The sequence below is a fragment of the Vigna unguiculata genome, chromosome 3 (genome assembly GCF_004118075.2).
Source record: "Vigna unguiculata cultivar IT97K-499-35 chromosome 3, ASM411807v1, whole genome shotgun sequence".
Taxonomy (NCBI): domain Eukaryota; kingdom Viridiplantae; phylum Streptophyta; class Magnoliopsida; order Fabales; family Fabaceae; genus Vigna; species Vigna unguiculata.
Window position 1 is genome coordinate 38,492,844 of NC_040281.1, and position 24,868 is coordinate 38,517,711.

At 30.3% G+C, this 24,868-nt stretch overlaps 3 protein-coding genes across 3 annotated transcripts; 1 reads left to right on the top strand and 2 right to left on the bottom strand.

Moving 5' to 3' along the window:
* Positions 1-129: 129 nt before the first annotated feature.
* On the bottom strand, positions 130-1,300 carry LOC114175421. The gene is made up of 3 exons (XM_028060186.1): positions 686-1,300; positions 405-596; positions 130-294 (listed from the first exon to the last, which is right to left on the bottom strand). Exons 1-3 carry the CDS (start codon positions 1,298-1,300, stop codon positions 130-132), a joined length of 972 nt encoding a protein of 323 aa, XP_027915987.1.
* A 545-nt stretch (positions 1,301-1,845) lies between these two features.
* LOC114175422 (PKS-NRPS hybrid synthetase CHGG_01239-like) lies at positions 1,846-3,060 on the bottom strand. The gene has a single exon (XM_028060187.1). The coding sequence runs from the start codon at positions 3,058-3,060 to the stop codon at positions 1,846-1,848; it is 1,215 nt and encodes a 404-aa protein (XP_027915988.1).
* An 18,290-nt stretch (positions 3,061-21,350) lies between these two features.
* On the top strand, positions 21,351-24,657 carry LOC114179518 (BTB/POZ domain-containing protein At1g67900). Its single transcript, XM_028065885.1, has 4 exons — positions 21,351-21,742; positions 21,844-21,913; positions 22,067-23,338; positions 23,963-24,657. The coding sequence occupies exons 1-4, from the start codon at positions 21,684-21,686 to the stop codon at positions 24,458-24,460; spliced, it is 1,899 nt and encodes a 632-aa protein (XP_027921686.1). The 5' UTR covers positions 21,351-21,683; the 3' UTR covers positions 24,461-24,657.
* Positions 24,658-24,868: the final 211 nt, after the last annotated feature.

A 24,868-nucleotide genomic window follows, 5' to 3' on the forward strand; every position in this document is an offset into this window, starting at 1 on the left:
ATTAAGTTATTTAATGTTAGCAATGAGGCCAAAATATATCCGTCCCTTGGCCAAAGGAGTTAGAATTTAATATATTGGTAAAATAATTACAAACAACAACAGTCAAATACTTAATACAATCAACAAATATCAGTCTTCCATGAGATCTACATAACTACGATCCACTACGTGTAAATCTAGGAATGCCTGCATCCTATCTCTATAAAATGATGCCCAGCCTTTTGCCTTTGGGTAACAGTTGCTAGATGATATGATATCCACTGTTGGTAATGGACAACCTTCTTGTAGACGAACCTGTAAATACGTAATTAGTGAATAGAGATATAAAGTTCTTTATCAAAATAATATATATATATATATATATATATATATATATATATATATATATATATAAACGTATATACCTGCACAAAATGAGAACTGTAAACATGTCCAATACAAATTAGTTGATGTTGACTTTGCGAAATAGGTGGGGATGTACGAAGTGGAAATATCGTCAAATTCTGAACTGACGACAAGCAGACAAGGATTACATTATACCGATTAGCAATCGCATACCCCATGTCTGGTATAGTCATCCACTTGTCTCGATTAGCCTGCATATAATTTAATTAGATTATACTAAAACAATATGATAAACAACTTTTAATACATAAATTTCAACATTGGTGTGTAGAAGTCATACCCCTGATGGTGAGTGAACTAGCAAAGACTTTCTCAGTTCTTCCAGACGATCATAGCCTCCAACTAATGTTGCGTATTCATCTCGCCATTGACTAAGTTCTTTGTATAGGTCATGTCTGATTAGAGGCCACGACTCCTCACCCATACCCAACAATGCAGCAATGCATCTATATCCACAATGACCGTCCGCAACAACATCGACAACATCGAGTATATAAGGATGGAAAACAGGATTGAACTGTTCTAGCATGGGTATTACTTTCTCTTCAATTACACGTTTGCTCTTCAGCTTGTTTTCTGTTTTTGCAACACATGTGTCTTGTCTTGAGGACTCAATGAAGGCGTCCACATGCTCAAAATAGGAGGGATCACGTTTGGTTGACTTCTTTGATCTATGACTTTTAGCTGCACCTTTCGTCTTAACTTTACTTGGTGGTGGTAACATCGATGTCATGGAAGGGCAAACTATGTCGAGTAATTTATGTTTTATGCTCACTTTTCCTGCAATATCAACTTCTTTGAAAAGATTAAGCAGTAGATCAACTTCCCTTTGAATAGATAATTGCCCTTCAGATTGTGAAGACGAGACATTGGAGAAGCTCAACCTAGTCCACATCACATGAATTTCTTGGAGAAGAATAATCCCAGGATCATATCGTGCTAATTCACACGCACATGGTAGACCATAAGTTTGTCTGAGAATGCAGCCACAAAGACTACTATCGAATCCAATCTTTTTTACTCTTTCCAACTCTGGAGCAAGGAGTTCTAAGGCACATCTAAAAATATTTCCCACTAATCTTCTATAACTCAATGCCTTGTAAGAGTCACTGATCAGATTTAAACTTCTTTCAAAAGACGCCTTAATTTCGTTGTGTTGCAAGATAATAACGTTGTGAATTCCATCCCAACACGAACAAAGGTCTCCCATACTACTTCCAAGAACTTTCTTCAGACTCTAGTGAGCAGACTCAACCCTAGTACAATTTATACAAGGAAATCATATAAACCGTTAAAAAAAAATTTAATTAATACCAAAATACAAACATACCTGTTTGATGTTGTATTCCCCAAATGCATAACTTTGTTCGTCCATGCCTTCACAAAGAATTTCTTATAAGGAATGATCCACGAGTCGTTAACATATTCAAAGAATACAGGTCATGGCTGGCAAACAAGCTCAAGACGATGAACACACTCGTTGAACTTTAATTCATCTTCACAGTCCATGACATTCTCCCAGGCTTGCAATACAACATCCCATGCATCAACAAAATTTACTAACATTTTGCACTTTGCCTGCACATTTTTTTGAATGTGGAAACGACATAAAAGATGATAACACTGAGGGAACACCATGCCAACAGCATTCATTAGAGCAAGATCCCTATCAGTTACAATGACTTGTGGACCACCCTCGGACGTCATAAATAGACCTCTTAGCCTTTCAAGAGCCCAAATGAAATTATTTTGCTTTTCACTATATAAAAATGCAAAAGCGGCCGAGAAAGTTAATCCCGTTGAGGTCACACCAACAATCTCAAGTAATGGCAACCGATATTTGTTGGTTTTATAGGTATTATCCATTAAGAACACAATATTGAATGAATTTAACAACTTCACAGCATCAGGATGGGTCCAGAACAAATCGCTTACCACATCAGATTCATCAAGACATCTACTAAAATGGATGTAGTGATCACGTTCCAACATCAACATTAACTGTTGTAACTCAGTTCTTGAACCTCTTATTGAACGTTTGTACCTATATCTCGCATTATACACTTGCTTCAGAGTTGTAACATTACAATCATCTTTTTCTTTCAAAGTGAGAAGTATATTTGCAGGTTTGACTTGACTTTTGGTCATATCAACAAGCAACGACTGTTCAGTAGACTTCAACCTACCCGCATAGGGGTGACCAACTAGAGTAGAAGAGACATCGTGATTATGGTAACCACATTTTACGTTCAACACCCATCCCTCCCCTTGAGAGATGGGTCTCCCTCTCAATCTAAAGGGACAATCACATTTTCTTGTCCCAGATAAACTGGGTTCTGCATCACACTTGTATTTTCTATCTTTTCCACCTCTTTCACAACCTAATAATACATGGGTCTTTCTTCCTGGTTGTCCATTGTATTTATCCGATCTTAGAATAATAACGACAAACCCAAGATTATAAGCAACCCCTCTAACCCATTTAATTAAATCTTCACGTGTTGAGAAAATATCATCGGTTGTAAAATGAGATGTATAATCTTGTTCGCAGATATCATGAACAAAATCAGAAAACTCTGACATCAGACTACAATTTTGTTGAGAATCCGCTTGAGAATCCAAGAAACTCAAATAACTAAAATGATGCTCTTCCATAATGAACTATAATAAAAAAAGAAATTTTAATAAGTAAATAACCCATCTAAATGCATAAAGAATGCAACACGTATCACAGAAAACGAGTGAATGCAACACGTATCAAAACTAATTGCATGTTGATATTCAAAAATTGAAAACTAATTGCATTCATTGCATAATTTACGTTACAAAATTCACCAATCACAGAGACTCACATTAAAAATTCACCAATAACACAATATACACACCAACACACAAAATCAAAGTATGAAACGGAATACTATGAAACGGAATAAGGAGCGGAAATTTCAACGAAATAAGTTATTCAATTCTACCATGATACATATGCAATGATACGAAAATCATAATTTATAGGAAACGGAATACAGAATCCGTTTCAAAACTGTATGAAACGGATTCTGTATTCCGTTTCTAAAAAAATTTGCAAATCTTTTTATGAAACGGAATACAGAATCCGTTTCATACAGTTTTGAAACGGATTCTGTATTCCGTTTCATAAAAATTTGCAAATTTTTTTATGAAACGGAATATAGAATCCGTTTCATACAGTTTTGAAACGGATTCTATATTCCGTTTCCTATAAATTATGAATTCCAAACAATCCCTTCAAACAAATTCCATTTACAAACTTATGGGTATCAAGGCTAACCTGGATTGACGGAAATACCACTTGGAGAAGCTAACGCAGTTACTCAGAACAACTTCCTTCAAAGAATCAACCTTCAATCACAATAATAATCACAATAATCCATACTTAGTGTCACACAATAAACAAAACAATAATCAAATGCATAGACAGAATAAATCAAAGTCATACAATACAAACCTCTTCGAGGGACCACTACAGATAGAATGAACGAACGAAGACAGAGGGACCACTGCAGAGAATGAAGGACTCTGAAGAAGCACGAATGAGAGGGACCACTGCAGAGAAGGACTGAAGAAGCACAAATGAATGGATGATGGAGAACAGACGGAGTACAAGGAACGTATAGTAACGTTTTGGGGGGTGTAGGGACGTTGACGCAGTAAATGAAATTTACTGCGTCCGTACCCACTTTCACCCATTCTCACATGATATTAAATAAGGGCAGAAACGTAAATTTTGGGGGTACAGGAGATTTCTTGGAGGTGCAGGGAGAAGGCGCCTTCGGTGAAATGGAGCATTTGCAATAGAAACCCACACTGGATATGCTCAAAGAGGACCAAAAGTAATGTTCCTTTTATAAACTAATTTTTTAAGAATTAATTAAATTTAAATTGATTTTCTAAGATCAATAAACAAAAAAAATTAATTAAATTACCAATTCATATTATCAAATAGTTATTTTACTTTTATAAGGTTATCAAAATATTATTTTCAAATCCCACGTCGGGTTTTATTAGCAAAATACCCTTTGGTTAATCACAAATGGGGTCCTTCTAAACAAATTCTCACACTGAATAGCAAGTTAACTTTTCTTGAAAATAAGTGTATATAAATATTAAAATTAAGATTGTGGTCAATTTTTTTATTGTACCTTGTATACAATAGCTGATTATGCCTTATTTATTATGAGATAAAAGAAGATTTATTTAATCTTATTTGGATATTCTTTTATCATAATTTCTCCTTATTTTACCGGGTTAGAAATTGATCTTCTAATAATATTTTTATTTTTAAAATATTTATACTAGTAGTAGTAGTGTATTTACTACTAGCATGACGAGTTTTTATATAAAACAAAAAATCAAATAAGAAATCATATAAATCGTCTTCGCAAGTGAAGACACAGTATTTAAATATTATCCGTTGTGTTATTTAAAAAACATAACCGATATATGACAATAATGTATTATTTATTTAATCATACCATCTTTTGTCGATTTATTGAAACTTTTCATTTATAGAAACAATAATTATATTTGATGGGGAGTTACTATTCCATTCATTGAAATTTCTTATTCATAAAGACAATAATTATGTTTATTTGGGTTTCTATTTGATATGTTTTAAATATCACGTTAATAAACAAAATAATATTTCAACTTTTAGCTTAAGTGAATATTTTTAATAGTAATCTTAAAATTATATTATCATATTCTTTAGAATATTAAACATTTTGATTGAATACTTAATTAAATAGAATTTTTAAATTTTATAAGTCAATTTGTAAATTATAATTAAAAAAAAACTCTTCGTCAGGGACGTATAAATGAGAATTGAATAGAATAGAAGTTCATTTGCAATTAAGACCTAGAAGCTTAATGATAAAAAAGAAGAGTATAATGTAAAATATAAGAGTGAGTATGAATTGAAATGATACATCTATATTGAAGATGCAACTTTAAAACTCTGGATTTTAAAAAATAGTTATATGAAAAATAATAAAATATTTTTTTTTCCGTAAATTTGTTATGATAAACATTATATTAGAGATATAATAAGATAATTGACTTTATCTTTTATATGATCACCGTTAAATTGTTTATGATGATTATAACATAGAACTGCACAACGAAAACAAAACTTTCTCATTGTATATATTAGATATATGATGGTGAAATTACAAGAAAAGATAATTTCGGTCGAAATCTCAATATGATGGTGAAAAAAAAGAAATAGGAAAAAAATGGTTGAAGTTGTTACCATTATTTATTTTTTGAAAAAATTATGGAAAATATTAAAATAAGTCATGATTTGCGAAAATTGAATTGTGAGTTAGGAAAAATTATGAAAAGTTTTAAAATAAAACATGATATGCGAAAATATTGGGTTGGAGAATGGATTACACAAAAAGTATGTTAGCATTTTACAACATCCTCCCAACAATTGTACTTTCAATTAAATGTACGATTAATATAATTTTCTAAAATGTTTAATTTTTCTTGAAAATAATAAGAAAAGAATACTCAAAAGAAACAAAATATTTTTTTTTTTGTTTTTTGGGTTCAACAAAATATATATTTTATTTGAATTTCAGAAAAAATAAAAGGTATCAAATACTAGAACTATGTGAAGAGTTATACGATCATTCATACATTTATTATGGGACTATATTGTTAGGATCGAGCGTTTATCACTAGGCCAAAAGCTATAACCATTAACTAGGACGTAACTCTTTTTCCTTAAGAGTGTAACAACTTAAGTGCCACAGTTCGATGGTGACCCAACCCGCTTGACCTCTGCCACGAGACAATTGATCTCACCTAGAACACATACAAGCATTCAAAAGAAACATATTTTTCAATTATTTTGAAAGAAAAGTATCAATTACTAGATGACATAGACAATCACACAAGTACATCGATGGCGGTATAAAAATCTAGAAAAAAGAAATGAAAACGTATTTTTGAGTTGTTTTGAAAAAGTAAAGAAAGGAATTAAGTACTAGGACGATATCATACATTTATACTTTTAAAAATGTATTTTAATTATTTGGAAAAAATAAAAGTCTTAGAATGATGTAAAAGACATTAAGTATTATTAAGACAACGCAATTATCAGAGGAGTACTCATACATTCTTTAAAAAATGCAAAAAGTTATTTTCCCATTTATTTTTATATTTTTATATTATGAAAATAGAGGCTTAGCCCAAAAACAAATGTGCTGGTGTGCGAGATGAATATAGGGATGCAAACAGGAAATTAAAACAGCCCAAAACAAAAGAAACTAACAAGCGTGGTGCAATAAGCAAATTGTGAGAAGTGTTACACACGAACCAACCCAAACAATAAACAGTAGGGTGCGAACGAAAGATGTGAAGAAAATGAGAGCAGTGTAGGCACGAATGAGAATGGAAAACTAACGAAGGTTGATGATGATGAAAAAACGTGATCCCCTGCCTTTGAATGTGTGTACAATGAAATAAGTGAGGAATGAACGAAGAAGATGATACAGAGGTCAATTCGGAAGAAGGAATTCAATCCCAAAACATCTTTCGTGTTCACCTCTCCGAGAATATATTTTTGAATTAAAAATGTCTTCTAAATTATTTACTTCAATTTTTTTATTTTCCAAAAATAAAGTGTTTGCAAAAATATTTTTGAATCCGATTTCCTGAAATATTTATTTTGAACTTTTTTTTTATATTTCAGAATAAAGTGTTTTGAAAAATATTTTTAATTTAAAAATATTTTTCTAAAATATTTATTTTGAATTTTCTCATATTCCAAAATATTTTTCTAATCCAAAAATACCTAATCTTTTAGCTCATTTATGTAACCGGAATAACTAATGAACAAATTTATAAGAAAGGTGTTCATCCTAGCCGAATTCGCATTGTATGCATTGCAACATCAAACATGAGATCATAATAATGGTGAGATATAACCCAATAAATCGCTCTATGAATTTGTGAATTATCTCCTCACTTAAGATTATGTAATGTCGTCTATATATTATATCATGCGACAGGACAAGAGTTTAATTTAAATTAGCTTGACTAAAGATAAAAAACTTGAATTTGTTTATATGTTTTCAATATTTTAGAATAAATAACATAAAAATCAAATTCGTTCACAACTTAATTCAAAAGATTAAGCTTACATATAAGAGTGAAATAGTAACATGAATACAAACCAATGCAAAAAAACTATATATATAAAACAAAGAATTATTATGAACATGAACAAATATTTTACTTTTCAAAAAGAAAATTTCAATAAAATTGGTTTGATGTTTTTGTTATTTCTTTAGGACAATATAGATAACTATATAAATTTATAGCAATCTTATTCATGTTCATGAAAAATTTATTTATATTTTTGTCATATTTATTTAGTTTAAAAATATATAAAGATTTCAATACTTCTCTTATAGTTTTACTTGAACATATTTGATAAATTTTTTAATCGAAATTTGCATTAAAAATAATTTGTTTTATTCATATAATCGATTTTATCTATATTTTCTGTTAATTCGTCTCACATGGTTATATAGGTGTAATCACAACTCTCTAGGTTAATCTACTATGCAAATTATTTTATTAATGGTGTCTCTTCCATTCATTAAACACATAAATAACTCTATTTTTAAGAAAAATTCTTGGAACTAAATTGATTAGTCTCAACCATCTCCAAATTGAAAGTTATAGAAAATTAATGATTTTGATAATTATGACAAATATATAGACTTTTTCTTTTCTATTATATTAAGACGTGTTTAACTTTTGCATGCTTAAAAAATACAAGTGGTTGTTTCAGCTAATAATCTTTTATATTAGTCAATCTCTAAACTATATGTTTCACTAATCATATTTCATATCAGTCATTTTCCTAAGCTATGCTGTATACATATGGATATGATATATGTTGAATGTTGGAGTCCAATCATGGGAGTAGACAAATATGCGAAATTTTGATTTTGTTTTTCTATTGAATTAAAACAATAAAAGAGAATATAATGGTAAATTCTACATTTTTACATGTAAATTTGATGGTTGTGTTATAGATTTGTGGAGAGTGATGATGTAGGTAGAAGGATATTGGAGTGTGATGAGGTTGTGGCAGAGTCGGTGGAGAGTGATTATTGCAATGGCTGGCTAAGTACTTTCCATGATGAATGCATAGAGATATGCAAAAAAGTTTGATGCCAAACAACATTTTCAGTCATTTCAAAAAGAAAAAGAAGCCTGCATTGCATCATACTTACATTTTGTACATTAATCAAGTAATCATAAACAGATCCCACGTCACCAATTTATTTTCTCATACGGGTTGTTGGGGATGTTGATGTGGGTCGGGTAGATTCAATTTAACTCGTTTTATTTATTTTTTAATTAAAATTTTTATAATTTAGTTTCATCTATAATAAGTTGACGAGGCATTGAATTACTTACTTAAAAATATTTTTGTTTTTTCAATTTATTTTATACATTTATTATTTTACAATCGAAATAAATTATTTTGACTGTTGGTTTATAATAATACAATCAAAAGCTTCACTTATTTTTATTATTATTATAAAAACAATAATTAAAATTTAAAATATCAATTTGATAAACAAATAAATTAAATATCTAAACTAGTTAAACATTGTTAAGAAATATTTTAATATTTAAAAGTATCAAATTATCGATCAATATAGATAAAAGTAGTTAATAATTATAATAAAATTATTTAGAAAAATGATAAAAAAAACTAATAAATGGTTATTGTTGGTGGATTACCGGTTAATCCACCTTCAATCTGGCTCAAATCTACCTTCAAATCGACTTAAACCCATTTAACTTTGAAATTAATTGAATCGGATCCAATTTGATTCATATTTAAAAAAAATTAAATATTTTTCAACTAAATCACCTCAAACATGTGATGAGCCGACTGACTCACATGTTCATTTAACATTTTTATGAGTTGTAAAACTAAGTATAAGTTTAAAATTCAATAAAAATGAAAAAAATGAGTATTGTATAAAAATAAAATTTACACATTTATTCTCTTAAAATTATAAATGATATTCATCTCTCATATATGAATTGAACTAATGTCTCGTTAGTATTGTATTTTTCGGATAATTCTTCCAAAATAGTCATTAATACGTCAACCCTAACAAGCAAGCACAGAGAAGAAAAAAATTAATGTGAACATTGACGTAAGCGTCACAGGTGAATCTTTGGAAATGGCTAGATTGGGTTCTTGGGGAAGAAGTTCTTGATATATTCCTCATCATTTACCAACCGATAATTAGCTAGCCAGTGATTTTCAACCTTTTCTGCTTCTTTAATTTTGACCATTTGTCTCAAGCCACTCTTGTCTTTTAGCCACCCATCCAAAAAAAAGTAACACCGATTTACAAGACCTGCGCAGCCAAAAGAAGCAAAAATGTAGTAGTAATAGTTTTATATTTTTTTCATGATTGAATCAACATATTTATGATTGGGACTCATTTATTGAATTAGGGAAAACAAGTTTTGGACGTGAGAGATTACCTTTGTTCTTGGCCCCAATTAGCTTTATGTTAGTTCACATATATATATTCTCGTGGGGTTGGGGTACCTACTAAACAACACAATTCAATAAATAAACCTCATGGAGGTTACACATGATAATTAATTTATCTCTACTAATTAACTTTATCATCACCATTAATTAATTGTAGTTAATCATCTAAGACTGCTTTCATTTTTAATATCACCTATAAAGTCTCCTTCTCGCCCTAAAAAACTACTCACACTCTTTATTTTTAAACATCTAAATAAAATCTATAATTTCTTCTTATTTCTCATGTATAATATATTTTTTTCTTTCATTGGGGTCATCTAGTATTTGAGGTTTATTTATATGAAAGAAATTCAATTTCCTTGCTTCAAATTATATAACAATGGGAATGCAATCGATGCTCATACAATCAATTAATTATTGTAATTATTTTGATCTAGTTTATGTGGGGAAACTCGTTAGTTGGGAGCAATTACATAATTATGAACGGAATTTATGAAAATAAAAAACTATTATACTTATAAATCACTACAAGAAAATTAATTTACAGAAGCAATTGTTTCCTAGTAATTTTACCAAAATGACATTATATTAATAAAATTAAATTAATATTGTATTTTCAGTTGAAAAGTGACCATATATTGTTATACGTACTCTTTAGATTTTTTTTTTTTCACTATCTTCTTTTGCTTTTAAATAGACCGCCAACTATTTTTTCTTTTATCGTTGACATTATCACAAAAAAAGATATGGTTCTCTTTTCTCGTGATTACTACAATTACTTAGGAGTTGTTTTCTTCTTTTCATGAATGTTAATTGTGAGAACCCAATAAATATATAAATGATTGTTTTTAAATTTTATTAAAAAGTTAAAATTTATAAAAGTAGACTTCTTTAAGAAATAGAACATCTCTCTATCCATTTTCTTTCATGAGTTCCTTCTCTTCTCTGCTCTGCTCCTCCTAGAATCCAACCCTACATGGTTTTTTGAAGATTGAAACAGTGAAAACAAGATTTTTGTAAGTGTTTTAATTTGGATATGGAAGGATTGACCGATGAGATTAAAAATATGGTAAATTGTGGGTGGTTGTGAAAAAAACAAATTTGTGAATGTTATATGTGAATCTATATGCAAATAAGTTGTTATGCATAATTGAGAAAGAGTTTGTAATGATGAGAAAGAATGTGTATGGTTCAAATATGGGTTGTGGTGTTTCTAATGCTTGAAGTAGATTTTGTGAAATTTTATACTAAAGAGCAGTATTTCGTCATAGGTTTCATAGGAGTGAGTTGTGTGCATGTAATGTAGATACATATATTTGAGTGAATATGATATCTTGTAACAACAAGTGATAGCCTTCCGATATGAAATTGTTTTAAAATTGGTTTAGCGAATGGATACTGTTGGGCGCCCCTGCCCCTGTAGTTGAGCGTTGTTAAATAAATTTTAGAAGAACAGTCTCCCTCTTACTCCTACTAGGCGACATTTTTGAGTCTAAACTTTTATTAAATGATTAAAAGTTAGATTTGCTTGAAGTAGTGATGTGTGGTTGAGTCCGGTAGTTATTTTCATGAAAAAATACTACTACCTCTTTAAGATGTCAAAGTGTATTGAAAGGGGATTCCGAGAGTGAGACTATCTTGACTCAACTAGTATCTTACTTACATAGAGCATGACATCTAGGTGGTGTGAATCGAACGAGACTTCACATGACAGACGATATGATGTGAAAGAGGATTTTACTTAGGGAGTTAGTGAGGTTAACCCTATCATGACTAAGTGAGGGACATTGGTTGGGAGTGTTGGAACATCATTAGAAAATTATGCCGATGTCGAATGATTCGAATTGACTTAAGTCGAACCAGCTGAGATCGAGTTAAATTAAGTTAGATTTCAACGTATTATTGTGTTGGACGTAAAATAGAAAACAAATTGTTTTATCCAAATAAAAAAATTAAAATGTAAAATATTTCAATTACTCTATCCAAACTAATTATTTAATAAAAAATAAAAATAATTTAATTACAAAAAATTTAATTATTTTAAAATTGTTGAAATCTTTCGTCGAAACCGCAATATCCTTTCGGTACTCCACATGGTATTCTAACATTTGAAAAGCCTTAACTTCATTTACCTTTCCCACTGGAACGGATGTAAATTGCATTTCTTTGTCACCTTTTTTCGGAGTTAAGCATAGTGTGATTGATAGTTGGACGATTTGACTTATAAAGCTATCTATTTGTTAGATATTCCATTATCTCGGTTTAAAGTCCAAACACACATATTTGCTTGTTAGTTTTATTTATGTTTCGTTGTATCGTGATTAATTATCTTGTTGATTTTTCACTTGAATGTTTCTATGATGATGACTAAGACATGAAGTTGAAGATTGTTTGTTAACTGTGTGTCATATTGCATTGTTTACTTCTTGGGCTTTGTTTTTAAATCTTCAATGTCCCATAAAAGATGCAAAATCTTGTAGACAATGGTAGTGTTAAATTGTGGGCGATGTTTGGTTTAATTTTGATTGTGTAAACGAGTACCAAAATGATTGAACAATTCATAGAACTTCTTTGAAGAATCAAGTTGATCTCCTTTTCAGAGCTAAACTAATGACATAGTTATTTGATATGGGTTCTCTTAGCGTGTTTGTCTTCTTTTTTTTACTTCCGATCAAACTTAAAATGGAGGTATGTATCGAGTATTTTTGTTTTTTTTTATCAGATTACTTTTATTTGATTTTGAAAACATAAAAATGGTGTAAATTTTTTTGTGAAAAAAGAATAAAGTTTGACAAATTATGCTATGTTGATACGACTTGTTATGTTAGCACAACTTTATGTCGGTCTAAAATGATTTCGTTAGATTTTATTTAAAATTGTAGTAACATAACACAACTTCTTTGATTTTATGAAAAAAAAAAATTTGATAGATAAAATTCAAGTTAAATTTAATAAAATTGTGTTATGTTAGCACAATTTTTTTATATGAAATCATAATATGATACGACATATTCAATTTTGAATTTTTATCAAAAAGTTGTACCATTTTTGTAAATTTAGAAGCTAATTACCCTGTATGGATTGAAAAACCAAAGTATTTTCTTATCCTAATAAACTTTTATATATATATATATATATATATATATATATATATATATATATATATATATATATATATATATATATATATATGAAAAGATATGACAGAAATAATTTTAGTTTGGAAAATTATTTTTTTGACAAAGTTTTATTAACACCTCAATAAATAAAAGAAATGTTTGATGAGACTTGAAAAAACAATGTTTGGTGTGTGATAAAAAATAAATTTTGTCAAATTTTGTAGAAAAGAAAGATTATCAAAATATCATGGTCTTAATTAAATAGATACGAACACATAATGCAACATGGTAAGAGTTAGTGACTCTCACCAAGTCTAAGGTTAGAATATGTTGCAATGAAGCCTTTTACATGTATTTACGATAAAAAAAAACGTAAAATAAATTTAACTTTTTCAGAAGTTATAGTAATATCCATGAAAAAGTTTATCGCAGGGAAAATAGTATCCTACATAAAATTCAGTTTTTAAACACGAGTACTAGTTTGGAGGAGAGACAAAACAAAGAAGAAATGGGTTGAATGATGAAAAAGAGTTAAAATATTTAAAAAAGAAATACAGAAAGAGTGGCATAAATGAGGAGCACTAAGAAACAAAAGTGAAAAAGTAAGAAAGAAAAGAGAAAGCAAGGGGTAAGTGTAGTGTACGTTAATGGGTGTCTCCAAGTTGGAGAGGAGGAACACAGTACCCCACAGAGGGAGAAGAGATGCAGAAGTTGGCATATATGTGCATGGAGAAAAAAGGTGAAAGAGACTCTTAATGGGTGGTTGCTCCCTCTATGCAGCGATAGCATGGTCCTTTAGTGGCTCAGGATTGCTACAGTTCATAGGATGGAATAAAGGGTTTTGGCTGTGGTGACCAGAAGAAGACGCAGGTAGCACATGCACCATCAACCATGCACCACGCATCTCACGCCATCGCTCTTTACCTTTCTTCCTGTCCTCTAATGCTTACAAAATTTAAAGCACCGCAAAAGGGATTTTATGAGACAAAACACCCTATAATCTTCTCAACCACCTACTACATTACAACCTATTCCCTGGTTTTAGTTTTTGGCAATTTCCTAACTAAAGCTTCTGTCGGATGTACGGACCACCGTGCTCGGATAACTCGAAACTTTTAAGATGTAAATTTTAAGTCTTACTCAATTTTACACAATTTATATTTCATTTATATATTATAAAATTGTCTTTTCTCTAATCATATAATATCTCTAACAAATAAATATAGATACACTTTGATGAAATTAGTAATAAGACAACACGACCCGGCAAACAGAACTTTATCTCTATCCTCGCTAGAAAAAAGGTTGCCGAACCTCCCCCACCCTATTAGCATTGGCCAGTGCTGTGACCTTATAATGTTTTAATGTCTTTTCTTGCAAATGATGTTTGTTAAACATTGCATTTACCTCTTGACACTGTCTCTTTCATCTCTCTCATATTATTAATAGTATGTTTTTATATTCTTGGGATGATTTCTTTTCAAGCCATAGAACGGATCGCCTATCTTTATCGTGCTTTGTGTTTTTTTCGTTTTGTTCTCCTTTATCATTGTAGTTCATTATCGAAATCCGAACCAATATTGTACACAAGATCAAAAGATTGATTGTTCCATCTCTTCTATTCATTTGCCGCTTTTCTTTTTATTTTTCTACCCACTTCTCATCTTTTACGTTAATTTTTATCAATTTATTTCTCTTCCTTTATTTACTCTTTTTAAGGTCAAATTCCATATATTTCTATTATTTTTAAAAGTGAGAAATAAGGAAAATGTGAAATAACATATAAGAAAAGTATTTTATAACAAGGTTGTAAAGCATATATAGAAACAAAATAATTCCATTAGAAAGTCTAGACCTTGATGAATTTCACGTTGGAAAGTTTCAATTGTCTAAGTATGTTTTTTCCTCCACCACCTTAGGAATGATTTACCTTACCAAACTGAGTATAAAGAATATTTATAAAACTGGTTATAAAATTGATGTGTTATACATTTATTGACGCTATATATTAATATCTTATACTAATAAAATTATTTATATTATTTGTATATTGACGATATATATCAACAAACTCATAATGCAGGTACAAATAACTTATTTTATCAGGGAAAGTCCATATATACTAATAGGGACCAATACAATAAGGAATAAATGATTTTTTATAGTGCTTCTAGGCATAAGAAATTTTAAGATAATCATATTTACAGCTTTCTTAATTGTAATTTCCATTATAAAGGGTTCTATGTGTTGTTTTCTAAACATATTGAAAAGACTAATTGAAGTGATGCTAAGTAATAAACATAAAAGATCACTATAAATATCTATCGTACTTATACTCCACTTTAAATTTATTAAAGGAACATACACCTACTTGTTCTATAAATAAGATTACATAGTCTTTTTTATATAAATTATTTATACTGCCTTCTTTTTTTATATTCACGCTTGGAAGTGATCAAACACAAAATTTAACCCGTTACAAGTTCAAGAACTACAATGAGTTTAAACTGAACTTGAGCATATAAAAGGAAGTCCAAACTTCGTAAAGGTGTTTAACTAACTAATACATATTTAACAATTTAATAAAATAAATATTAATTAATTTGTATTATCAATATAATAACTATTTTTCTTCCTATTATAATTGGATGTTTTATACTTGTTAAATTTGCCTTTAAAATTTATCAAAGAATTAATTAAGAGAGAAAACAGTAATTAAAACTAAAATTAAAACACTTACATTTCATTTCTTAATTTTAACAAGTGTGAAGTAGTTATCAACATTTGTCTTTAGCAAACAATAAGACTTCATAGCCACAACATTTTAGGAATATCTGTCATTGATCATTAATAAACGGTCTCTGTTAATGGCATTAGTTTGAGTAGAAAATACTCAAATTTCCTAGACATGTGATTCTGACTTTGATTACGAAACAGAAAAAAAAAAAAAATCCTTAGACTCTCACTTTCAATTCAACTAAGACAAAGTAAAATATACTTACACAAACGTAAACAACAAAAAAAAAATGCAGAACAATTTCATACCATGAGTTCTGTTTGAAAGTGATATAAACCTGGCATGATCTAATAATCAGAAATCAACACAGGTTTGAAAGACAAATAATAATAAATTTATTAGGAAAATATTAACTACAGAACTCAGTGTTTTATGTTAAGGAAATTTGATGGATGAATTTTGGATATAGAAGAAAGGTGGAATTTTTGTTTGCAATAAATGTGAGGGGAAAATGGTTCCCTCTATCCTGAATTATAGAAAAGTTATTAGTTTGATTGTGTTGTGTGTACGCAGTTGGAGAGGGTCCCGTTACGGATTAAGAAAGGAGCAATTGAGGGTCCCAACGGTCGGTTGGTTACCCCGTTGGGTGACACCGATGAAGACCCCTTCACAGCGCCGTTTGTGGCTATTCTCTCACTTCTCACCATCACACTTTCTTCCTCTCTTACTTCTCTCTCTGATTACTATTTTACCCTTCGCCTTTCCCTTTAATCTCGCAAATGCCATTCACCCACCCAGCACTGCCAGACACACTGAATGAGGCAACACGTTTTGTGCGTCTTTGCTTGTACTTGTTAGGGAGATATAACTCTAAACCCAGTCACATAAAAATTATTGATATCACTGTCAACTCAAAATCTCAAAATTTCAAAATTTGAAGACAATAAATTTATGGATCTTTATTTTTATATAATATTTTACTTTTTTATTTTTAACTAATATAAAATTTAGATTCACACTTAAATTTTTAACATAAAATTGTTAAATGTAGAATTGATGAAGCATATAATTAAATAGAAGGTGACCCCTGAGTCCACTGTTACTTTTTATAAAAGTTGTGGCAACAAAAAATGGTATAAGTGATTTTAACACTGAACAAATCATAGTGACACATCACTATATGAAACCAATCATGAATATCATACCCTCGTAACCCTGTTTCTCCTTTTCTGTTTCCTACCAATAAAGGCCCCACTTTCCTCAATACTTCATAATATCAACTTATGTCATCGACGTGAAACTAACTCAGAGAATTCAAGAAAAATAAAATAAAATAAAATCACACGTTATTCCCTCATTCATTACAATACTTAGCCAAACAAATCATAAACCATCAACTGCGAGATTAACACATTCTATAACCAATTCATTACTTACAGCCAAAATTCTCAACCAGAAAAAAAAAAAAAACACAACAAGCATAATTTTACCTAATAATTAAAAATGTGTATATGAATGAGTATTGCACAAATTAAAATTTTTCACAATTGACTTAATGATAAAGTTGGAAAAAAGAATCAGAGGGGTTATTGATTCAACGTTCTCATTAACATTTAGAAAATATAAAATTAATTTGATGAACTTTAAGAAAAGGTAAAAGAAGTTATGAATTCAAATTTTCTTACTAAAAAATACTACCGTTAAAAAAAAATTATTATGGTGAGTTTCAATCTCCTGGACCAATTGCAATGAATGAAAATGAAGGCTCATCTACGAGACAAAGAAACAGAGGGAAAAATGAATGGCAATTTGGTTATTTTTGTATTACATAGGGATAATTTTTACATTTGTTAATGAATTACACTAGTTGCATGAATGGAGGATATCCATTAGAATTTAGAAACCCTCATTTATTCATACACATACCTTTTGCTTTCCTTTAAACAATCCATAAAATGCCTCAACTATTATAAAACAATATTGGTTAGACAAAGCTGTATATTATTGTTTAAGGATAATGATATTTTGTTACTTTAATATGGTTATGTGTTCAACATTTTCTTTAATTTATTTTTTAAAAATTAATTTGTATAACTTATTTAATTTATTGATAACACCGATTGATTGATTTGTTGACGGAATGAACACGGGAACAAGAAATATCATGTGTAATATATGCAGGAAGTTTATTAACATAAATTTAATAGAACATATTATATTAATTTGTTTTTGTAAAAGTGTGACCAAATTGAAAATATTCAAAATGATGTAAGAAAATTGAAAAAATCATCACAATAAAAAGGTTATTAAAATATATTGTTAAAAATAAATTAAACTATAGTTAAAACTGAATTATTTTATATAATTTTTTTTTATTAAAAACTCAAATTAGACAGTATTATAAATGTTAACATTTAAGTTAACATTTCATATTTCAACAATCACATATGTCTTCATCATATGAAAGAATCCATTAAAAAGAATAAGAACAAAAATATGAATACCAAACACACTCTAAAAACATACAAAATAAATTCCCTTAAATAAAAAAAATAAAGAAAATTGATATCTGTTATAGAAAAAACTCTAAACTAATAATAAAAAGAAGAAAATTGAACCACTTAAAAATTTAATATATATTTTATCAATTTCAAAATTAACAAGTTTATCCACATAATAATTTTCTTGAAAAAGAGTGAAATATCTTAAATTTGACCACAATTCTTTATGCATTTCCTTCCTTTATTCCTAAGATTTCAGAGAATAATATGAGAAGAAGAAAAAGTTTGAGACACTAAAAGAGAATTACACACAACCCAAATCTATAATCATCAAAATAAAAGATCTCAATAACCAAAATAACACCTATAATATCTACTATATATATGAAAAAAATTAAATAAGAAGAGAAACTGTCAAAAGAATCAGCTTTCTCTCTTTAAAAGTATCTTCACAAACAACATGACTGGAACAACATCTGTTTTAGTTTTGATCATATCCAATATGAGGTATCTGCCAAATAACTTGAATAATAGTAGTTCCTTTTTTAGGAGTTAATTAACTACATTATTTAAATGGCTTGGTTAATATTTTAGTAACTCTAATTTTTTACATCGATTAGAGATAAAACAATCTTATAATATATAAGTGAGTGTAAACCTCATTATATACCTTATTAGTCAATTTCATAAGATTAAGTTAGTCTTAAACTCTTCTTACTAACATGGTATAAGACTCACGTACGATATATATATATATATATATATATATATATATATATATATATATATATATATATATATATATATATATATATATATATATATATATATATATATATATATATATATATATATATATATATATATATATATATATATATATATATATATATATATATATATCAGTATGATTTTGAAATTCTTACTTACAAATTGATTTTGTGAAATTGAATTAGAATTAAATTTCATTTATTTTGTGAGATTAAGTTAGATTTAAACTCCATTTCAAAACATATATCATAACTTCAAAACATATATCATAACTTTGTTGTGTGTTTCTTTCTCAATTTAGCTTAAGAAAACTATTTGAGAACCCTTCTTATATGTTATTATGGACAAACTGTTTTGTATGGAGAAAGTTGGAAAGTGTTGCAGATGAAAATAAAATAATGTTTGACTAAAATAATAGTGGGTGGTTCAAAGTAAAAAAAAAAAAAAAGAAAGGAAAAGAAAATTGGAATTTTGCAGTAGCAATGATGAGAAGGAAGGGCACTAGTGGGCGCAGGATAAGCACATGAAATTGGCTTTAAAATTGCACGCTGGCAATGGCTTGTCTCCATAGTAAAAAGTAAAACAGTGTTCCTTTTTATTATTATCTACATAACCCTATTCTTCTACCAAGTAACAAAACACAAAACAAAAAAAAAATTTAAATAATAGAGTTGCAGAATTTCCTAGGTCAAATTTCTCAATCAATGATTCAGTTTCATGCTCTTACCTCAGCTTGCAACATTCTCTGTCTCAATTCCATTCTTTCTTTTAGTTTTGGATTTCCGGATAATTAATAGTTTTTTTAATTATTCTAATCATTTGTTGATAAAGGAGAGGGAGAAGGATGAAAAATGAGAAAATTAATAGTATATTTGGTAGAAGAAGTAAGATTTAATATATATATATATTATTTTTCTTATTTTCATTTTTTATATAAAATCACTTTATTGTTAATGAAGCCAGTTGGTTAGAAAAAAAAAATACATGGTTAACTCTATAATGAGAGCTAAAAAAAATAGTCAAAATATACAATTTTTTTTTCTAGAAAATATATTTTTATTTTATCAAGAATACGTATAATTTTATTTCTTACCTATTTTTTCCTTGTTTATTTCCCTATTTATTTTTCTTCAAAATACGAGATAAATATTCAACTAAAAAGTACTTTATTTTCTTTTATGTTAAGTACTGAAGGGTGTTTTAGATTACATATTAAATATTTCTTTATTTAATAAATGAACAATTATGTTCTTGTTACAATTTTTTTTATAAATTTAATCCTATTTTCTAAAAAATATCAAACAAAAACCAAACACATTTTAATGAGAGTTTAGTTTATGATGGATTCTCCATAAAATTTAATATAAAATTCATGTTTACAACACTCTCTCAAGAATGTCTTAAAAATATAAAAACCATTTAATATGTTATAAAGGAATTGGAAGGATGTAATAAGAGGATTCAACATTTGGATGAAAGTAAAAGATGAGTGAAAAATATTTAAAGTAATTGAAAAATCTTAAGAATATAAATATTTTTTTTGGAATTTAAATATAAGTAACATTAGCAGTCTGTTTTTGCTAATTAAAAAAATGAGTTAATATCATTGAATTATACTAATCACAAGTAAAATTACCCTTCATTAGAACTTGATGTCAAGGATAAGAAAAAAAGATCATTAATAACAGAATTTCACTTAATTAAAGGGTAATTTTGAGATGATATCATTAATTGGAATAAAAGTATAACATTTGTTTACAGTTATTAAGTTCAAATTATTATTTTTCTTTATATTTGATATGAAAGAAGTAAACTTTACTCCTTTTTCTTTTTTATTATCATTTTTGTCTTGTTATATATAAATTTCATATCTTAGCCTAAATCAGGAGGAAATTGCATTTCTCTTTTATTCTTTCTTTAGAAAAGGTTGAATTCACGTATAAAAGTTTGTTTATTGTGTTAGATGCTCCTGGTTTGTGTGTTGATTAGTTATTGAAGAGCTTTAGAAAGACTCTTCTTAGCATAATCTTTCACATACACTTTCTATCAATGATTGAATATAATTTGTACGTACTCACCAAATTAAGTAGGTATCATCATTTTTTGACTAATTTCATATATTTTTTACAAATTTCAATCAATAACGAAAATTTTGCTTCTGAATGAATGTAAGAAAAGTTGTGTCCCTATTTACCATATTTGTAGTGACATCTACTTATTTAAACTGCTTTATATTATTTCTGCCCATAGCAAGCCTCTTGATTTTCCTTTTACATTGGAACTTCATACTCTCTCTCTCCTCCAACATAACTTCTTCATCTTCTCTTTTTTCTTTTTCTTTCTGTCTAAAGAGTTTTTCAAGTCTTCTATTCAGGCTCCTCACACTCTGAGTTTTGTTGGTTCATTTTCACTTGGGAAGTGGGAAAATCTATCAAAGGTGATTACAATGGAAGAGCATTTCATGTAGATGCTGTATTAACTTCTGGTGTTTTCTGCAGTTCTGAATTATGCAAGGAACTAGTCCAGAGTAATTAGTGGTTTAGCATAAAATAAATTGAGAAACAGTCATGAAGTTTATGAAACTGGGATCTCGTCCAGATACCTTTTACACTGCCGAGTCTGTAAGGTAAGGAAAATAGATTGATCAATTTGATTGTTTATATTCGTAGATGATGTAACAGCTTCAGGTGATGAGTAACACGAGTTCTTTCTTTTCTTTTTATGCAGGACAATCTCTTCTGAAGTTTCAAGTGACATCATAATTCAAGTTAAAGGAACGAGATATCTTCTTCACAAGGTTTGCTCCTTGAAACTCTGATGCTTAAGGGTACCAAATTGCCAATGTTAGAAACTCTCTGTCCATCTATGATTTTTAAGGAATTCTTTTTCTATCTTCTGTTGTTCATTTCTTTTAATGTTTAGTAACATATCGAATGTTGATATTGTTCAGTTTCCGCTGTTGTCGAAATGTTTGCGCCTGCAAAGGCTGTGCTCTGAGAGTTCTGATTCTCCTCAGCACCAAATAGTCCAACTCCCTGAATTTCCTGGTGGGGTGGAAGCATTTGAGGTGTGTGCCAAGTTCTGCTATGGCATAACCATCACTCTCAGCGCATACAACATTGTAAGTGCGCGTTGCGCCGCGGAATACTTGCAGATGATTGAGGATGTTGAGAAGGGGAATTTGATTTACAAGCTTGATGTTTTCTTCAATTCTTGCATCCTTAATGGCTGGAAGGATTCCATTGTGACTCTACAAACCACCAAAGCATTGCCTTTGTGGTCAGAGGACTTGGCAATTACCAGCAGATGCATTGAGGCCATTGCCTCGAAGGTCTTAAGCCACCCCTCAAAGGTGAGTTTATCACACAGTCATTCCCGGAGGGTAAGGGATGATGTGTCTTCCTGCAATGGAACCGAAAGTCTGAGACACAAATCATCAAGCAAGGGATGGTGGGCTGAGGATTTAGCAGATTTGAGTATAGACCTGTACTGGAGAACCATGATAGCTATCAAATCTGGTGGCAAGACACCCTCAAATCTCATTGGTGATGCATTGAAGATTTATGCATCTAGATGGCTACCGAATATCAGGAAGAATGTGCATGTCAAGAGGGAGACTGAATCTGACTCGGATGCAGATTCAGATTCTGCGAGTGAAGTAACTTCAAAGCATAGACTGCTTTTGGAATCAATCGTGAGCTTGCTTCCGGCAGAAAAAGGTGCTGTTTCTTGCAGCTTCCTTCTTAAACTGTTAAAGGCAGCCAATATTCTCAAAGCTTCGGCATCTTCGAAGGTGGAATTGGCCACAAGAGTAGGACTTCAACTGGAGGAGGCCTCGGTTAATGATCTTCTAATACGCTCGGTGTCTAAGACAAATAATATGATGTACGAAGTGGACTTGGTTATGACGATATTGGAACAGTTTATGTTGCAAGGTCAGAGTCCACCAACCAGCCCTCCAAGATCAAGGTTGACCATTGAAAGGAGAAGGTCTCGTTCGGCAGAGAACATCAACTTCGAGTTCCAAGAGAGTAGGAGGTCCTCCTCGGCTTCTCATAGCTCAAAACTGAAGGTGGCAAAGCTAGTGGATAGGTACCTTCAGGAGGTTGCCAGGGATGTGAATTTGCCTCTCTCAAAATTCATTGCTCTTGCTGAAACTATACCAGATTTTGCAAGACATGATCATGATGACCTGTACAGAGCAATTGACATTTATCTCAAGGTAAATTTAGAAAAACAACTTCTATTGTGTTTTCAGAATTACTGTTTTCTGTAAATGGTAGAAATAAATAATCACCAAGAGGGGGGGGGGGGGGGGGGCTCTGGTTGAAGTTGAAAATGTTTCATTGGTGGGACAGAATTGGTGGATAAACAACTCGACCTTGAAATCTTGTCTCACCCATCATTTTTTCGTGGTTTAGGTGTAGGCTGACCCACCAGAAATTTGGCCTGAATGTGGCCACTTTCTGACTCATACTAGCAGTTTCTAATTCCTATTCTGGCAGTTAGTCATTTCACTTGGTTAGAACAAGAAAGATAAGATTGCCAGTGAAAACTATGAAAGAACTTTTTTGTTTCTTTTGTACACAAGAGTTTTGTTTTATTGCCACTAGTTTCTTTTTGTTTTTTTGGCACCAACAAGTTTGAACTTAGCGTGTCGTACAGAATACATAAAACCTCCCTACTAGACTTACCTTAGTGAGTTTCTGTTGCAACCTGTTTGTTCATTAGACAGGGATTAAAGAAAATGAGACAAATGTTCTTTAGCCCTTCACATGATATAAGCGTTCATTTCACTAAGCTAGAATTTCACCAAATCTGTATTTTGCTTAACTGGAAAATGTAGGCACATCCAGAGCTGAATAAGAACGAAAGGAAGAGATTATGTCGAATTCTAGACTGCAAAAAGTTGTCTGTGGAAGCTTGCATGCATGCAGCACAGAATGAGTTACTTCCCCTAAGGGTGGTTGTGCAAGTTCTCTTCTTTGAGCAAGCACGAGCAGCAGCAGCTGGTGGCAAAGTGACTGACATGCCAAGCAACATCAAGGCATTACTCACCGCTCATGGCATTGACCCATCAAAACACACAGCACCATTGAGCACCACAACAAGTATCCATGCTGATGACAATTGGAGTGTTTCTGGATTCAAGTCACCAAAGTCAACAAAGAACACAACTCTCAGAATGAAGCTAGCTGAGGATGACTTGGATGCAAATGTTGTGCCTCGTGATGAAATCGGGAGAACTTCTAGATTTAAGGGTCTACTTGCTCTTCCTGCTCAGCCCAAACGCATGTTTAGCAAGTTGTGGCCTACCAACAGAACTGCCACGGAAAAGAATTGAGTAAATTTTTTCGATTTTTCATGATGGGGAGGGAAATTTAGGGGGTAACATATACTATATTTTTCTCTTTTGCATAAGGTCCTGTAAGTTATAACATGTAGGGAAAATCAGCGAATCCAAATGTGCATTGTTCGTGTAACCTTATAATAATAAGAAATGAGATTTTTCACATGAGGGGAAATCTCTTTGGTAGATCATCACATTTGTGAAAACTGGATGAGGAATATTTGGTGTTAGTGACGAATTGTAGGGCCAATGGTGCCGTGTCTCTCCACGAATCTGTAACACGTGGCTGTGTTCATCTTTGAAGGTTCACTTCAACGGGTCCTGATTTTTTTGACAAAAGTAATTATTGGCATTTTGAAGCATCTGACAAAAAGCAATTAATACTGTAATATCAGATTATGT

What these genes read in the sequence shown, in the direction of transcription:
- LOC114175421 (XM_028060186.1), bottom strand. Translation starts at nt 1,300, where the DNA reads ATGTGGACTAGGTTGAGCTTCTCCAATGTCTCGTCTTCACAATCTGAA. An exon ending in TAGTTCACTCACCATCAGGG is followed by an intron (nt 597 to 685) that starts GTATGACTTCTA and finishes AATTATATGCAG; the next exon opens with GCTAATCGAGACAAGTGGAT. An exon ending in ACAGTTCTCATTTTGTGCAG is followed by an intron (nt 295 to 404) that starts GTATATACGTTT and finishes ACGTATTTACAG; the next exon opens with GTTCGTCTACAAGAAGGTTG.
- LOC114175422 (XM_028060187.1), bottom strand. Translation starts at nt 3,060, where the DNA reads ATGGAAGAGCATCATTTTAGTTATTTGAGTTTCTTGGATTCTCAAGCG.
- LOC114179518 (XM_028065885.1), top strand. Translation starts at nt 21,684, where the DNA reads ATGAAGTTTATGAAACTGGGATCTCGTCCAGATACCTTTTACACTGCC. An exon ending in TACACTGCCGAGTCTGTAAG is followed by an intron (nt 21,743 to 21,843) that starts GTAAGGAAAATA and finishes CTTTTTATGCAG; the next exon opens with GACAATCTCTTCTGAAGTTT. An exon ending in CGAGATATCTTCTTCACAAG is followed by an intron (nt 21,914 to 22,066) that starts GTTTGCTCCTTG and finishes GATATTGTTCAG; the next exon opens with TTTCCGCTGTTGTCGAAATG.